At 51.5% G+C, this 17,414-nt stretch overlaps 1 protein-coding gene across 1 annotated transcript in view; it reads left to right on the forward strand.

Annotated features, from left to right (window-relative positions):
- Nucleotides 1-17,414, forward strand: part of TMPRSS9 (transmembrane serine protease 9) — a 36,274-nt gene that overhangs the window by 12,081 nt on the left and 6,779 nt on the right. Inside the window, exons 4-11 of the mRNA XM_025367729.1 lie at nt 847-960; nt 2,991-3,162; nt 5,473-5,747; nt 7,971-8,107; nt 11,978-12,296; nt 14,027-14,198; nt 14,910-15,181; nt 16,725-16,861. Coding sequence (XP_025223514.1) covers nt 847-960; nt 2,991-3,162; nt 5,473-5,747; nt 7,971-8,107; nt 11,978-12,296; nt 14,027-14,198; nt 14,910-15,181; nt 16,725-16,861 — 1,598 coding nt within the window. The remainder of the gene's footprint in view (nt 1-846; nt 961-2,990; nt 3,163-5,472; nt 5,748-7,970; nt 8,108-11,977; nt 12,297-14,026; nt 14,199-14,909; nt 15,182-16,724; nt 16,862-17,414) is intronic.

The raw sequence follows: 17,414 nt of genomic DNA on the forward strand, positions 1-17,414 counted from the left end.
TAAAAATGAGCTGGGCATAGTGGCATATTGCCTGTACTCTCAGCTACTTGGGAGGCTGAGGAAGGAGGATCGCTTGAACCCAGGAGATAGAGGCTGCGGTGAACTGAGATCACACCACTGCACTCCAGCCTGGGTGACAGAGTGAAACTACATCTCAAAAAATAATAAATAAAATAAATAGTCTGGCCTGGTGGCATGCACCTGTGGTCCCAACTACTCAGGAGGCTAAGGCGGGAGGATTGCTTGAACCTGGAGTTAGAGGCTGCAGTGAGCTGTGATCGCACCACTGCACTCCAGCCTGGGCAACAGAACGAGACTCCGTCTCAAAAAAAAAAAAAGCCAAAAATAATTTTAAAAATTATTTTTAAAAAGTAATAAAAATGAGCTGGGCATAGTGGCATATTGCCTGTACTCTCAGCTACTTGGGAGGCTGAGGAAGGAGGATCGCTTGAACCCAGGAGATAGAGGCTGCGGTGAACTGAGATCACACCACTGCACTCCAGCCTGGGTGACAGAGTGAAACTACATCTCAAAAAATAATAAATAAAATAAATAGTCTGGCCTGGTGGCATGCACCTGTGGTCCCAACTACTCAGGAGGCTAAGGCGGGAGGATTGCTTGAACCTGGAGTTAGAGGCTGCAGTGAGCTGTGATTGCACCACTGCACTCCAGCTTGGGTGACAGAGCTAGACCTATCTCAAAAACAAAAACAAAAGAAAAGGAAAAAAAAGGAGAGAGTGAGTTTCCGTGTTTCCATACCCTGGGGGTACTAAGTGTAGAGTGGTGCCTTATTGCAACCAGGAGATGTAGCATGAGGTCAGAAAGTTCATTCTTTTCTGTCCTCAGGCCACTGTCCAGGGAACTCCTTTTCCTGCCAGAACAGCCAGTGTGTGACCAAGGTGAACCCGGAGTGTGACGACCAGGAGGACTGCTCCGATGGGTCCGATGAGGTGCACTGTGGTCAGTCTGCCTGTCCGGCCTGGTCTCTGGGCCCTTTCCCTTTTCCAGGGTCAGCTGCTGGCTCTGGTCTCTGGTCACTGTGCTTATGTCACTTGGGCACACAGGCCTGGCATTTACGGGGACTGGGCAGAGAACAGAAAGGGGCACCCATGGTATGGAGAGAAATGTGAGCAAACAGCAGAGAAAAGGAAAAGCGCAGGTGTGTGATGGGGAGAAGCCTGGGGGGAGGAGGGAGAAGATATCAGGCTGAAAACAGAGGTTCTGGCAAAAGCCTGGGAAGTCTTGAATACCAGGAACTGGAGCTCTGTCCTGTAAGTAGTGGGTTGTGGCCACAGGGATTTGAGCAATGGAAAGAGACAATTAAAATGCTGGAAGAGATTAGCTGGGCATGGTGGCTCACACCTGTAATTCCAGCACTTTGGGAGGCCAAGGCAGGAGGATCACTTGAGGCCAGGAGTTTGAGACCAGCCTGGACAACATAGTGAGACCCCCATCTCTACTAAAAACAAAAATTAGCCAGTGTGGTGGTGTGTGCCTGTGGTCCCAGCAACTCAGGAGGCTGAGGTGGAAGGATCGCTTGAGCCCAGGAGATTGAGGCTGCGATAAGCTATGATTGCGCTACTGCACTGTCCAGCCTGGATAACAGAGTGAGACCCTGTCTCAAAAATAAATAAAATAAAATGCTGGAAGAGTAGCCAACATTTTTCTAGCAATGCTAGCCTATGCAATGAGGTAAGGACAGCAGTTTAAGTACTGGGAAGGAAGAGGAAAAGCTTAATTCATTTGAAATCATTGTCTATCTAAAATAAATCAATAACCAAACAGAAGGAGAGAAGCTGAAAGAATAAAATAAAATGAATCAAGAAATTGACTAAAAAGCTATATAAAATAAAGGCCAGCCAGGCACGGCAGCTCATGCCTGTGATCCCAGCTCTTTGGGAGGCCGAGGTGGGTGGATCACAAGGTCAGGAGATCGAGACCATCCTAGCTAACATGGTGAAACCCTGTCTCTACTAAAAACTACAACAAAAATTACAGGCGTGGTGGTGTGTGCCTGTAGTCCCAGCTACTTGGGAGGCCGAGGCAGGAGAATGGCGTGAACCCAGGAGGCCAAGCTTGCAGTGAGCCGAGATTGCGCCACTGTACTCCAGCCTGGGTGACAGAACGAGAGTCCATCTCAAAATAATAATAATAATAATAATAATAATAATAATAATAAAGGCCAGGTGTGGTGGCTCATGCCTGTAATCCCAGCACTTTGGGAGACCAAGGTGGGTGGATCACTTGAGGTCAGGAGTTTGAAACCAGCCTGGCCCACATGGCAAAACCCCGTCTCTACCAAAAATACAAAAATTAGCCAGGCATGGTGGCAGGTGCCTGTAATCCCAGCTACTCAGAAGGCTGAGGCAGGAGAATCCCTTGAACCTGCGAGGTAGAGATTGCAGTGAGCCGAGATCATGCCACTGCACTCCAGCCTGGTGTACAGAGCAAAACTCCATCTAAAAAAAAAAAAAGCTGTGATTTTGCTTTATACAGTAATAATGGGTTAGAAGATACAAAGGAAAAAATCCCTTTCATGATCAATAGCGACAACAAATGAAATATCAAAGACTAAACTTACAAATGTGCCATGCCTGTGACGATAATTATTATATATAATTATAGAATTACAAAATTTTGCTGAAGGACATAAAAGTAGACTAAATAAGCACAGAGACACAATATCATATACAAACATGTACATGTGGTCATCGCCCCTTCCCCACAGCTAAGATAGAGACCTTTCTCTGTCACTCACTGGTGCACGTGACCTTGGATGCTTGACCTAGGTGCCAGGATGGGGCAGCCAGAGGAACTGAAGAGGGAGGGATGAGGAGACCCCGGAAGAGTCAGGGAAGCCAAGGAGGGGCCCCCAAGCATCTCTTTGAACCTAGGGACTGTAGGCAAGAGACTCAGAGATGAAGGTTCTGGGAGTTCAGGGTGAGGTCCTGCCTTCGTGGGGTCCTGGCTGGTGACCTGCTGTCTTGCAGAGTGTGGCTTGCAGCCTGCCTGGAGGATGGCCGGCAGGATCGTGGGCGGTGTGGAAGCGTCCCCGGGGGAGTTTCCGTGGCAAGCCAGCCTTCGAGAGAACAAGGAGCACTTCTGTGGGGCCACCATCATCAGTGCCAGGTGGCTGGTATCTGCCGCTCACTGCTTCAATGAGTAAGCCTCCATCCCAAAGCACCGAACCCAAACCCTCTGTATTTCTCCTGCCTTCCCTCAAGCACTGGGGGTGTCACTTCGCATTTCCTTAGAGCCCTTGGAAGTAATTTTTTCTTTTCGTTTCTTTCTTGCTTTTGTTGTTGTCGAATCTGAGTGCATTCTTTTTATTTTATTATTATTATTTTTTGAGACGGAGTCTTACTCTGTCACCCAGACTGGAGTGCAGTGGCGTGATCTCAGCTCACTGCAAGCTCCGCCTCCTGGGTTCACACCATTCTCCTGCCTCAGCCTCCCGAGTAGCTGGGACTACAGGCGCCCACCACCATGCCCGGCTAATTTTTTGTATTTTTAGTAGAGATAGGGTTTCACTGTTTTGGCCAGGATGGTCTTGATCTCCTGACCTCGTGATTCACCCACCTCGGCCTCCCAAACTGCTGGGATTACAGGCGTGAGCCATCGTGCCCAGCCTCTTTATTTTATTTTTTCTTTTGAGACAGAGTCTCAGTCTGTTGCCCTGGCTGGAGTGCAGTGGTGTGATCTCAGCTCATTGCAACCTCTACCTTCTGGGATGGGATAAAGCGATTCTCTTGCCTCAGCCTCCCAAGTAGCTGGAACTACAGATGTGTGGCACCATGCCTGGCTAATTTTTTTTTTTTTTTTTTTGTATAATTAGTAGAGATGGGTTTTTGCCACGTTGGCCAGGCTGGTCTCAAACTCCTGACCTCAGATGATCCACCTGCCTTGGCCTCCCAACGTGCTGGGATTACAGGCGTGCCCAGCCTGACTCTACCATTTCACATTCCCACCAACGGTGCACAAGGGTTGCAATTTCTCCACATCCTCCACTTGCTGTTCTTTTGAGAGTAGCCATCCCAGTGGGTTTCGTGAAGCAGCATCTCCCTGTGGTTTTGACTTGCATTCCTCAGCAACTAATGACATTTTGTTGATGTTTTGCTCATTGTGGACATTTTTTGCATTCACTTTGATTTTTTAAAATATTGTGTTGTCTTGTGATACTATCTTTTTTTTTTTTTTTTTTTTTTTTTTAAGACAGAGGCTCACTCTGTCACCCAGGCTGGAGTGCAGTGGTGCAATCTTGGCTCACTGCCACCTCTGCCTCCCGGGATCAAGCAATTCTCCTGCCTCAGCCTCCTGAGTAGCTGGGATTACAGGCGCCTGCCACCACGCCCGGCTAATTTTTGTATTTTTAGTAGAAACGAGGTTTTGCCGTGTCGGCCAGGCTGGTCTCGAACTCCTGGCCTCAAGTGATCTGCCCGTCTCCGCCTCCCAAAGTGCTGGGATTACAGATGTGAGCCACAGTGCCCGGCTCGATATCATTTATCTTGATGGCTGAGATTTTTGGCAACTCTTTAAATTTTGTGCCCAGCTCATGGCTGGCTCCCCTCACCCTAATCCCAACTCTGTCGGATCCTGCCTTTGTTTAAAATGTTGATGCTTGGCCAGGCTATAGTGAGCTTGTGACTCATGACTGTAATCCCAGCACTTTGGGAGGCTGAGGCAGGGAGATCACTTGAGGTCAGGAGTTTGAGACTAGCCTGGCCAACATGGCGAAACCCTGTCTCTACTAAAAACACAGAAAAAAATCAAACCTGTCATCCCAGTTACTTGGGAGGCTGAGGCACGAGAATCACTTGAACTTGGGAGGCGGAGGTTGCAGTGAGCTGAGATCTCGACACTGCACACCAGCTTGGGAGATAGAGCGAGATTCCACCTCTTTTTTTTTTTTTTTTTGAGATGGAGTCTCGCTCTGTTGCCCAGGCTGGAGTGCAGTGGCCAGATCTCAGTTCACTGCAAGCTCCACCTGCCGGGTTTATGCCATTCTCCTGCCTCAGCCTCCCGAGTAGCTGGGACTACAGGCGCCCGCGACCTCGCCCGGCTAGTTTTTGTATTTTTTAGTAGAGATGGGGTTTCACCGTGTTAGCCAGGATGGTCTGGATCTCCTGACCTCGTGATCTGCCCGTCTCGGCCTCCCAAAGTGCTGGGATTACAGGCGTGAGCCACCGTGCCCGGCCTGTTTTTTTTTTTTTTTTTTTTTAAGACTGCATTCCGCTGTGTTGCCCAGGCTCGTCTTGAACTCCTGGGCTCAAGTGCTCCTCCCGCCTCAGCCTCCAAAAGTGTGGGATTACAGGCATGAGCCACTGTGCCCGGCCTAATTTTTATAAATACTATTAATGAATATTAATGTAAGGGGGATGCTCCTTAAATTCTGCACCCAAGGTGAGTGTCCCATCTGCCTCTTCTGTCGGTTCTGACTCTTGGTGGCGTCTGACCTGGGGTTTGCTCCTGCAGATTCCAGGACCCGACGGAGTGGGTGGCCTACGTGGGTACGACCTACCTCAGTGGCTCAGAGGCCAGCACCATGCGGGCCCGGGTGGCCCAGATCATCAAGCACCCCCTGTACAACGCAGACACGGCCGACTTCGATGTGGCAGTGCTGGAGCTGACCAGCCCTCTGCCTTTCGGCCGGCACATCCAGCCCGTGTGCCTCCCGGCTGCCACACACATCTTCCCACCCAGCAAGAAGTGCCTGATCTCGGGCTGGGGCTACCTCAAGGAGGATTTCCGTACGTATCTTCCTCGGCCTGCAAGTGAACTCAGGCAGGCGGGCGGGCAAATAACGCAGAAAAGGGCCGGGTGCGGTGGCTCACGCCTGTAATCCCAGTACTTTGGGAGGCCGAGGTGGGCGGATCATGAGGTCAGGAGATCGAGACCATCCTGGCCAACGTAGTGAAACCCCGTCTGTACTAAAAAATACAACTACAACAACAAAAAAAATTAGCCTTGGGCCAGGCGTGGTGGCTCACGCCTGTAGTCTCAGCACTTTGGGAGGCTGAGACGGGCGGATCACGAGACCATCCTGGCCAACATGGTGAAACCCCATCTCTACTAAAAAACACAAAAAATTAGCCGGGTGTGGTGGCGGGCGCCTGTAGTCCCAGCTACGCGGGAGACTGAGGCAGAAGAATGGCGTAAACCCGGGAGGCGGAGCTTGCAGTGAGCCGAGATTGCGCTACTGCACTCCAGCCTGGGTGACAGAGCGAGACTGTCTCAAAAAAAAAAAAAAAAAAAAAAAAAGCCAGGCATGGTGGTGAGCGCCTGTAATTCCAGCTACTCAGGAGGCTGAGAATTGCTTGAACCCGGGAAGCAGAGGTTGCAGTGAGCCAAGATTGCACCACTGGACTCCAGCCTGGGTGACAGCGGGAGACTCTGTCTCAAAAAAAAAAAATAATAATAAAATAATAATAATAATGCAGAAAAACACAGTGGGTCTGCATTATTCTCTGATTCTGTATTCATGAATTCCACTGCTTGCTAAGATATATTTATAACCCATCATCAATGCTACTGCGATTTTTTTTTTTTTTGAGATGGAGTTTCACTCTTGTTGCCCAGGCTGGAGTGCAGTGGTACGAACTGTGCTTACTGCAGCCTCCACCTCCGGGTTCAGGCGATTCTCCTGCCTCAGCCTCCTGAGTAGCTAGGACTACAGGCATGCACCACCACACCCAGCAACTTTTTTTTTTTTTTGTATTTTTAGTAGAGACGAGATTTCACCATGTTGGCCAGGTTGGTCTCGATCTCCTGACCTCATGATCCTCCCACCTCATCTTCCCAAAGTCCTGGGATTACAGGTGTGAGCCACCTCACCCAGCCAAAAAATTTGATCTTAATGTACTGAAATGCACATCTAAATAGCCACACGTGGCCAGTGGCTACTGCATTGTGTGGTGTAGTTTCAGGGGTGGTCAGTCAGTCACAAGATGACTGACAGAGGGAAGTGGATCCAGTGGAGAAAAATGGCCGGGCGCGGTGGCTCAAGCCTGTAATCCCAGCACTTTGGGAGGCCGAGACGGGCGGATCACGAGGTCAGGAGATCGAGACCATCCTGGCTAACACGATGAAACCCCGTCTCTACCAAAAGATACAAAAAACTAGCCGGGTGTGGTGGCGGGCACCTGTAGTCCCAGCTACTCCGGAGGCTGAGGCAGGAGAATGGCGTGAACCCGGGAGGTGGAGCTTGCAGTGAGCCGAGATCCGGCCACTGCAATCCAGCCTGGGCGACAGAGCGAGACTCCGTCTCAAAAAAAAAAAACCAAAAAACGAAAAATAAGGCGGGGGTGGGGGCTGCAGCTTTAAATAGGGAGGTCAAGAGATGCCTCCTGGAGAGAGGAGATGAAGGAGGAAGTCACACAGATTCTGCAGGGACAAGCATTTTGGGCAGCAGGAACAGCATGTGCAAAGGCCCTGGGGTGGGAGGACAGCAAGGCAGCCCCAGGGCTGGAGTTGATGTGGACTGATTTAATGTTTAGCAAGAGTGGCGCTGGCTGCAGGGTTGGGAATGGATTTCAGTTGGGTGGGACCAGAGTGACAGAAGTGAGTGAGGAGCCACTGTAATGACCCGGGCAAGGATGGGCGTGAGACAGGGGCTGATTCTGGGTGTATCTGGGGGCTGACTTGAGGCCGACTTGGAATTTGAGGACTGTGGATCTGGAAGGAGACCCTGAGATCCCTGAGATGGGGAATGCTGAGGGCGGAGCTTGTGGAGGGGAGATGAGGATCTCGGGCTGGGGGTGTTACGTCTGATGCCTCTTCCTTGTCCAGGCAGAGTGTTACCAGGTGGGGTGTTTACCTTTTGCAGTTTCAGAGCTAGGTGTTGTAGGCGGCCACGCTTGCAGCTGGGGAAACTGAGGGAGGCTCGGAGAGGAGATGTACTTCAGCCTCCTAACTCAAAGTGGCTGCCAGGGCTCTGGCACTCTCACTCTGCTTTTCTCTCCCCATCGGGCCAGTGGTCAAGCCAGAGGTGCTGCAGAAAGCCACTGTGGAACTGCTGGACCAGGCACTGTGTGCCAGCCTGTACGGCCACTCACTCACTGACAGGATGTTGTGCGCTGGCTACCTGGACGGGAAGGTGGACTCCTGCCAGGTGAGCCCCTGATGCCCCAGACCCCAGAAAAACACAGAAATAGACAGGAGCGTGTTCAAATGCTGGGCAATTCACAGATATCTGGATGTCCATTCTTGAGGAATTTTAAAGCAGTTGGGACTGAGAGAGGCAAGTGCTGCTTAGAGGATCTTCCAGAAGCTCTAACCTGACTGCACTTCCTCCTTTACCCTCCATGGCTCCCTGCTCCCTCCCAGTAGGCCCCAGGTGCGTGCCACAGAGGCTGGGGTCCCTGTGTAATCTCCCTGGCTACGATGGGGTCCCTGTGTAAATCCCCCCAGCTGCCCTCTAAACCTGGACTTATGTGGGGACACAGATGCTGTTCCCAGCACCACGCCTGATACAACATGCCACCAAAGAAACATCACTTGTATGAATGATGCCAGCACACACCCTGGGCATCAGATTCTCTCCATCTGTACGGGAAAGGTTGGTCTACGGGAACCCCGTGGACTCTTGCCCCTGGGTGGTCAGTTGGGCCAAGAGCGACCTGCAGGCTCAACTCAAGAAGTTTCCAGGGCTGGGCGCTGTGGCTCATGCCTGTAATCCCAGCACTATGGGAGGCCAAGGCGGGTGAATCACTTGAGGTCAGGAGTTTGAGACCAGCCTGAGCAACATGGTGAAACCCCGTCTCTACTAAAAATACAAAAATTAGGTGGGCATGGTGGCAGGTGCCTGTAATCCTAGCTACTCGGGAGGCTGAGGCAGGAGAATCATTTGAACTGGGAGCCGGAGGTTGCAGTGAGCTGAGATCGCGACATTGCACTTCAGCCTGGGTGACAAAGCGAGACTCTGTCTAAAAAAAAAAAAAAAGAAAAGAAAAGAAAAGAAAATTGGGTCACTCAAAGCTGCCTCTGCTGTTTACCTGGAACCTTCTTTTTTTTTCTTTTTCTTTTTAGATGGAGTCTTGCTCTGTCGCCCAGGCTGTAGTGCAGTGGCATGATCTCAGCTCACTGCAACTTCTGCCTCCCAGGTTCAAGCGAGTCTCCTGCCTCAGCCTCCAGAGTAGCTGTGATTATAGGTGCACGCCACCACACCTAGCTAATTTTTGTGTTTTTAATTAATTAAGACAGTGTCTTGCTCTGTCACCCAGGCTGGAGTGCAGTGGCACCATCTTGGCTCACTGCAACCTCTGCCTCCCAGGTTCAAGAGATTCTCATGCCTCAGCCTCCCAAATAGCTGGGATCACAGGTGCCCACCACCACACCTGGCTAATTTTTATATATATATATTTTTTCACTTTTATCCTCAAGTTTATTCCTGTGGTAAAACTAAAATAATTTAATATTTGAGAGATCAACAGAAACAAGAGAATAATAATATTATTGCTAATATGTGTTGAGTGTTTACATATAGTGTTACATATAGTATTCTAAGCATAATACTATGATGCAAATATTCTTTTCTTTTTTTTTTTGAGACGGAGTCTCGCTCTGTCACCCAGGCTGGAGTGCAGTGGCCGGATCTCAACTCACTGCAAGCTCCGCCTCCCGGGTTCACGCCATTCTCCTGCCTCAGCCTCCCGAGTAGCTGGGACTACAGGCGCCCGCCACCTCGCCCGGCTAAGTTTTTTTTGTATTTTTTAGTAGAGACGGGGTTTCACTGTGTTAGCCAGGATGGTCTCGATCTCCTGACCTCGTGATCCGCCCGTCTCGGCCTCCCAAAGTGCTGGGATTACAGGCTTGAGCCACCGCGCCCGGCCTTTTTTTTTTTTTATTATACTTTAAGTTCTAGGGTACATGTGCATAACGTGCAGGTTTGTTACGTATGTATACATGTGCCATGTTGGTGTGCTGCACCCATCAACTCGTCAGCACCCATCAATTCATCATTTACATCAGGTATAAGTCCCAATGCAATCCCTCCCCCCTAATTTTTATATTTTTAGTAAAGACAGGGTTTCGCCATGTTGGCCAGGCTGGTCTCCAAATCCTGGCTTCAGGTGATCCGCCCACCTCGTCCTCCTAAAGTGCTGGGATTAGAGGTGTGAGTCACCATGCCCAGCCGACAATTACAATTTTTGTTTTCAATGTATCTCATTGCTCTTTCTTCTTTCAGCCACTTGGTCTTGTTTTGCAGTGTTCTGTTCTTGTTTCATGGACACCATTTCTTCTTTTTCTCTGAGGATCGTAATTTAATCCCAGTTATAGGTCTTCTATATTCTATATTTGTGGTTAACTGTATTTCAGGCAAACATAAGTTTTTCTGTTGTAACTGAGTGTCTTTATTTCATGGAGATTGGAATCCCTCAAATGGTGCTTAAGAATGAAAGGCCAGGTGCAGTGGCTGACACCTGTAATCCCAGTACTTTGGGAGGTCGAGGCACCCAGGTCTCTTGAGGCCAGGAGTTTGAAACCAGTCAGGGCAACATAGCAAAAGTCTGTCTGTACAAAAACAAAAACAAAAATTAGCTGGGTTTGGTGGTGCATGCTTGTAGTCCCAGCTACTTGAGAGGCTGAGGTGGGAGGATTATTTGAGCCTGGGAGGTGGAGGCTGCAGTGAGCCAAGATCACAGCACTGCACTCCAGCCTGAGTGACAGAGTGAGACCCCATCTTAAAAAAAAGAAATTGAAAATTTAAAAATGTCACTAAATTCTTGATGTGATCTCATATTTACTATTCACTTTCTCTTGGTGGGGGACATTAACACCTTGTGTTCTTGGATTCTCTGTCCCCTTTCAAGGGACCAAAGACCTCCTGGTCTCATTGATCCTTTGTGGTTGCCCAAATCCCTTTTCTACCTCAACCAACCCAGGTCCTCTTGAGAAAGCTTTCTCTTTTGTCTTGAGCTTCCACACACGGGCTGGGCTGCCGCTTCCCTCTGTCAGCCTCTCGTGATTTTTCATGGCTTCAGTCCACCACCAGGATCTCCCCTGCCTAATTTTTTAGCATGGTTGTGGATTCCTGTCTTTTTTGTGCATACCTTTGTTCTTGTTTCTAAGGGCTGGTGGATGAGGAAAAGATAGGGAGAGACTGCTACACGTGCTTAGATTCCCATATTGAAACCAGAAGCTGGAGAAAATGCTAGGAACTAATAAGAGAGGGCTTGTCTTTAAGAATGCAAGAGTCGGCCGGGCCCGGTGGCTCACCTGTAATCCCAGCACTTTGGGGGGCCGAGGTGGGCAGATCACTTGAGGTCAGGAGTTCAAGACCATCCTGGCCACATGGTAAAACTCCATCTCTACTAAAAATACAAAAAATCAGCTGGGCGTGGTGGCACGTGCCTGTAATCCCAGCTACTTGGGAGGCTGAGGCAGGAGAATCACTTGAACCTGGGAGGTGGAGGTTGCAGTGAGCTGAGATCGCGCCACTGCACTCCAGCCTGGGCAACAGAGCAAAACTCTGTCTCAGAAACAAAAACAAAAACAAAAAACACACAGAGAATGTGAAAGTCAGGGTGAGCTGGATATGGGAAGGTAAAAAATGGTGAGGCCGGATGAGTGAGAGCAGATGAAGCAATGCAGCTACCAGTGAGGTATCTGGAAGCACCCGCATGGCAGTCATACTGTCAGCCTAAGCAAGTGGTGACATTATCAAAGATCTACTGGGTTAAGAAGAGGAGGGGATGTTACTTATTTGGGTCATGTTTTAGCCTTCCAGATGTAGGACTGGAAGACATCTTGGAGATCCTATAGTACAACTATCTTGGATGGTGGTTGTTGTTGTTTTCTTCCTCCACAGAAGAGGAAAACAGGTTCTGAGATGTGAATGATCAGCCCACAAGGGCTCTGTGAGCTCGGGTGGACAGAGGTCCTGGCAGTCCCAGCTCAGAGCTCCTTCTTGGGCCTCGCAGCCCTGGCATTTGGACTGGCTGCTGCCGACCCATCCTGAGGGCATGTTTTGGTTTCCTAGGGCGACTCAGGAGGACCCCTGGTCTGCGAGGAGCCCCCTGGCCGGTTCTTTCTGGCCGGCATCGTGAGCTGGGGAATTGGGTGTGCAGAAGCCCGGCGTCCGGGGGTCTATGCCCGAGTCACCAAGCTACGTGACTGGATCCTGGAGGCCACCACCAGAGCCAGCGTGCCTCTGGCCCCCACGGTGGCTCCTGCCCCCGCCGCCCCCAGCACGGCCTGGCCCACCGGTCCTGAGAGCCCTGTGGTCAACACCCCCACCAAATCCACGCAGGCCCCCAGCACTGTGCCTCTTGACTGGGTCACCGTTCCTAAGCTACAAGGTATTTTCGGGGCAGAAAGGTAGAAGATGATGTATGCGCCTATCTTGATTTAGGGAGAATTGATATCTTCATAGTATTTTCATAATTTTAGGTCTTCCTGTTCAAGGAAAAGTCACGTGTATCCATTTATTCCCATCTTCTGTTGCGTGTACCCTCACGGTATCTTTCTGTCCGTAGGTCTTGCCCATGTCTTGCTAAGTATGGCGATCTATCAATGGAATACTTATTTTTTTTTTTTTTTTTGAGATAGAGTCTTGCTCTGTCACCCAGGCTGGAGTGCAGTGGCATGATCTTGGCTCATTGCAACCTCCGCCTCCTGGGTTCAAGCGATTCTCCTGCCTCAGCCTCCCGAGTAGCTGGGATTATAGGCGTCCGCCACCACACCCAGCTAATTTTTGTATTTTTAGTAGAGACGGGGTTTCCTCATGTTGGTCAGGCTGGTCTCGAAGTCCTGACTTCACGATCCGCCCACCTCAGCCTCCCAAAATGCTGGGATGACAGGCATGAGCCACCTCGCCCGGCCTGGAATACTTCCTATTGTATTTTCAAATAGCTTGTACCCAGACAACTTGTAGGATTGGCCGGGCGTGGTGGCTCATGCCTGTCATTGCAGCACTTTGGGAGGCTGAGGCGGGAGGATCGCTTGAGGTCAGGAGTTCAAGACCAGCCTGGCCAACATGGCAAAACCCTACTAATTTTTTAGTCTCTACTAAAAATTAGCTGGGTGTGGTGGAGGGCACCTGTAATCCCATCTACTCGGTAGGCTGAGGCCGGAGAATCGCTTGAACCCAGGAAGTGGAGGTTGCAGTGAGCTGACAGGGCGCCACTGCACTCCAGCCCGGGTGATAAGAGCAGAACTCCATCTCAAAAAAAAAAAAAAAAAAGAAAAGAAAAAGAAAAGAAAAAACTTGTAGGACTATATCTGTTTCCAAAACCTGTTAGTTGCTTTCATATATATATATATATATATATATATATATATTTTTTTTTTTTTTATATATATATATATTTTTTTTTTTTTCTGAGACCGAGTCTCACTCTGTCGCCCAGGCTGGAGTGCAGCGGTGCGATCTTGGCTCACTGCAACCTCCACCTCCCGGTTCAAGTGATTCTCCTGCCTCAGCCCCCTGAATAGCTGGGATTACAGGCGTGCATCACTATGCTCGGCTCATTTTTGTATTTTTAGTAGAGTCAGGGTTTTGCCATGTTGGCCAGGCCGGTCTCGAATTCCTGACCTCAGGTGATCTGCCCGCCTTGGCCTCCCAAAGTGCCGGGATTACAGGTGTGAGCCACCGCACCCGGCCATGCTTCATTTCAGTTCACCTACACCCCATACTCTGTTCCGAAACCCCATAGCAATCGTACCCCTTCCTTTTCTGAGCCGCCCCATGGGTCTCCTGGAGTGCAGCCTTGTCTTTGCAAGGAGCCCGTAAACCCGGCTTTGTGGGCTGCGGGTCTGTGGCGGGTCTGTTGCGGGGGGTCCTCAGGCTGACTGGGCTGCTGCTGTTGCTTTGTTAACTTCCATCCCCCAAGCTAGGCCACGAACTTGCTGCAAGACCTTGGGCAAACTATGGACACCTCGAAGCCTCCACGGCTTCATCTGTGGAATGGGAGGGATTGCGGGACCTTTAGGGCCTGGCTGCAGTTGGTGTCCTGGGACCCTACCCACCCCCATGCTCCCATCCGAGCAGGCCAAGATCCCCAGACCTGGTCTTGTGTCCCCCTTCCAGAATGTGGGGCCAGGCCTGCAATGGAGAAGCCCACCCGGGTCGTGGGCGGGTTCGGAGCTGCCTCCGGGGAGGTGCCCTGGCAGGTCAGCCTGAAGGAAGGGTCCCGGCACTTCTGTGGAGCGACTGTGGTGGGGGACCGCTGGCTGCTGTCTGCCGCCCACTGCTTCAACCAGTAAGGCCCGCCTCCTCCAGGAAGGCTGCCCGGTTTCCCCTCCTCACCAGCCCCTCCCTGTCAGAAACCATCCTGCTGGGGCTGCCTCATGGTGCCCCCCCCCACCCCTCGCCCCACCCCGGGGAGCAGCCCTTCCTCTCCTGAGGGCAGCTGAGAGACAGGAGGGAGCCGGTGCCAAGGCTTCTGAGGACAAACAAAAGGGGAGGGGGAGAGGGTTCCTTCCCCATTGCTTGCTACCCAGGCCGCATTTATCTTGGAGATTCCCAGGCACGGTGGCCCACATCTGTGGTCCCAGCTACTCAGGAGGGTGAGGCAGGAGAATTGCTTGAGCCCAGGAGGTCGAGGCTGCAGTGAGCCTGATGGTGCCACTGCACTCCATCTGGGGCAGCAGAGCGAGACCCTGTCTCAACAAAAAAAGAGACAGACTCATAAAGCTGTAGGGGGTTGGGAGGGCTTCGGCACAGGTGTAGAAAATGAAGCTGAGGGTCCCCTGACTTGCCCAAGGTCCCCCAACTCGGGATCCTTTTCAGGAGGAGCCCGGCAGCCCCTCTTCCCCTGGTCCTCCCTGGAGCCGAGGGTCAGAGGAATGGTCCTGGGGCTCAGGCAGCCCCGTGTAGCTTCCCGGGGGGGGGGTGCATCAGCCCTGTCCGTCCCCCAAGAAGGCGGGCATGTGCTGGAGGGCGGGCACGTCTGAGGGCCCTGTCTCCACAGCACGAAGGTGGAGCAGGTTCGGGCCCACCTGGGCACTGCGTCCCTCCTGGGCCTGGGTGGGAGCCCGGTGAAGATTGGGCTGCGGCGGGTGGTGCTGCACCCCCTCTACAACCCTGGCATCTTGGACTTCGACCTGGCTGTCCTGGAGCTGGCCAGCCCCCTGGCCTTCAACAAATACATCCAGCCTGTCTGCCTGCCCCTGGCCATCCAGAAGTTCCCTGTGGGCCGGAAGTGCATGATCTCCGGATGGGGAAATATGCAGGAAGGAAATGGTGAGTCCTGCCCCGATCGAGGGGAATGGTGGATTTATTCTCCAGGGCCTGGCCTGGGGAGGACCAGGATGGGCATCTCTTACCTGGACCTTAAACCAATTCCACGGCACAGGGACCTCTGTGGCTGATCCGTTTGTCTTTAGTCCCACTGCCTACACACCACTCACCTCCCCATTCCATCTGGGGGCAAAATCTGGCCGTTGCCTGTTTGTATAAATAAAGTTTTATTGGAACAAGGGCCACGTTCTCACATCAACAGACTGTCTATGGCTGCTTTCCTGCAATAGCAGCAGAGGTAAATACTTGTGACAGAGGCTGGGCGCGGTGGCTCACGCCTGTAATCCCAGCACTTTGGGAGGCTGAGGCGGGTGGATCACGAGGTCAGGAGATCGAGACCACGGTGAAACCCCATCTCTACTAAAAATTAAAAAAAAAAGGCCGGGCGCGGTGGCTCAAGCCTGTAATCCCAGCACTTTGGGAGGCCGAGACGGGTGGATCACGAGGTCAGGAGATCAAGACCATCCTGGCGAACACGGTGAAACCCCGTCTCTACTAAAAAATACAAAAAACTAGCCGGGCAAGATGGCGGGCGCCTGTAGTCCCAGCTACTCGGGAGGCTGAGGCAGGAGAATGGCATGAACCCGGGAGGCGGAGCTTGCAGTGAGCCGTGATTGCGCCACTGCACTGCGGCCTGGGCGACAGAGCGAGACTCCATCTCAAAAAAAAAAAAAAATACTTGTGACAGAGACTGGCCTTTAAAGCCAAAAATATTTAAATTCTCTGGCCATTTATAGAAAAACATTTGCTGGCAGCCACATGCGGTGGCTCACACCTGTAATCCCAGCACTTGGGGAGGCTTCAGCCAGTGGATCTCTTGCAGTCAGAAGTTTAAGACCAGCCTGGCCAACAGGGCGAAACCCCGTCTCTACTAAAAAAATACAAAAATTGGCTGGGTGCGGTGGCTCACGCCTATAATCCCAGCATTTTGGGAGGCCGAGATGGGCAGATCACTTGAGGCCAGGAGTTCGAGACCAGCCTGCCGAACATGGTGAAAGCCCATCTCTACTAAAAATACAAAAATTAGCCTGGTGTGGTGGCGCGCACCTGTAATCCCAGCTACTTGGGAGACTGAGGCAGGAGAATCACTTGAACCCGGGAGGTGGAGGTTGCGGTGAGCTGAGATCACGCCATTGCACTCCAGCCTGGGCAAAAAGAGTGAAACTCCGTCTCAAAAAAAAAAAAGCAAACGTCCCACCCCAACAGTTAATGCTTCCCTTGACCTCAGAATGGCCTCCTGCACATTACCCAGGTGCTAGGGCGGCAGCCCCATGGGGACAGCGGGGAGACGTTTGCGCTCTGAGCGAGGAATCCGAGGCCCACCTCCTTCTCACTCTGTGGCTTTGTGTGATTCCTGCAACTCTGTGCCCTGGTTTCTTCATCTGTGGGGTGGGGACGCTGCATCTTGGCACTGTTATCGGACCCGAACTGGAGCTGCTCTGATGATCACTCTGCAAGTGGCCTTTCTGGGCTCTTTCCCTGGTAGCCACCAAGCCCGAGCTCCTGCAGAAGGCGTCCGTGGGCATCATAGACCAGAAGACCTGCAGCGTGCTCTACAACTTCTCCCTCACAGACCGCATGATCTGCGCCGGCTTCCTGGAAGGCAAAGTTGACTCCTGCCAGGTAAGCATTCCAAGGGGGAAACCGGGCAGCATTGAGATGAAATGCCCACACCCGTTCACCTGGCAGTTCTGTGTGTGCAGACCTAGATGTATTCCCTCCCTTTCCTTCCCTCCCTTTCCTTCTCTCTCTTTCTCTCTTTCTGACGGAGTCTTGCTCTGTCACCCAGGCTGGAGAGCAGTGGCACGATCTTGGCTCACTGCAACCTCTGCCTCCCAGGTTCAAGCGATTCTCCTGCCTCAGCCTCCCGAGCAGCTGGGATTACAGGCATGTGCCACCATATTTTTGTATTTTTAGTAGGGACGGGGTTTTACCATGTTGGCCAGGATGGTCTCGATCTCCTGACCTCATGATCTGACTGCCTGGGCCTCCCAAAGTGCTGGGATTACAGGCATGAGCCACCGTACCCAGCCTAGATTTCCTTTTTTTTTTTTTTTTTTTTTTTGAGATGGAGTCTTGCTCTGTTGCCCAGGCTGGAGTATAGTGGCATGATCTTGGCTCACTGCAACCTCTGCCTCCTGGGTTCAAGTGATTCTCCTGCCTCAGCCTCTGGAGT

This window comes from Theropithecus gelada, chromosome 19 (genome assembly GCF_003255815.1).
Source record: "Theropithecus gelada isolate Dixy chromosome 19, Tgel_1.0, whole genome shotgun sequence".
In the NCBI taxonomy this organism is placed as follows: domain Eukaryota; kingdom Metazoa; phylum Chordata; class Mammalia; order Primates; family Cercopithecidae; genus Theropithecus; species Theropithecus gelada.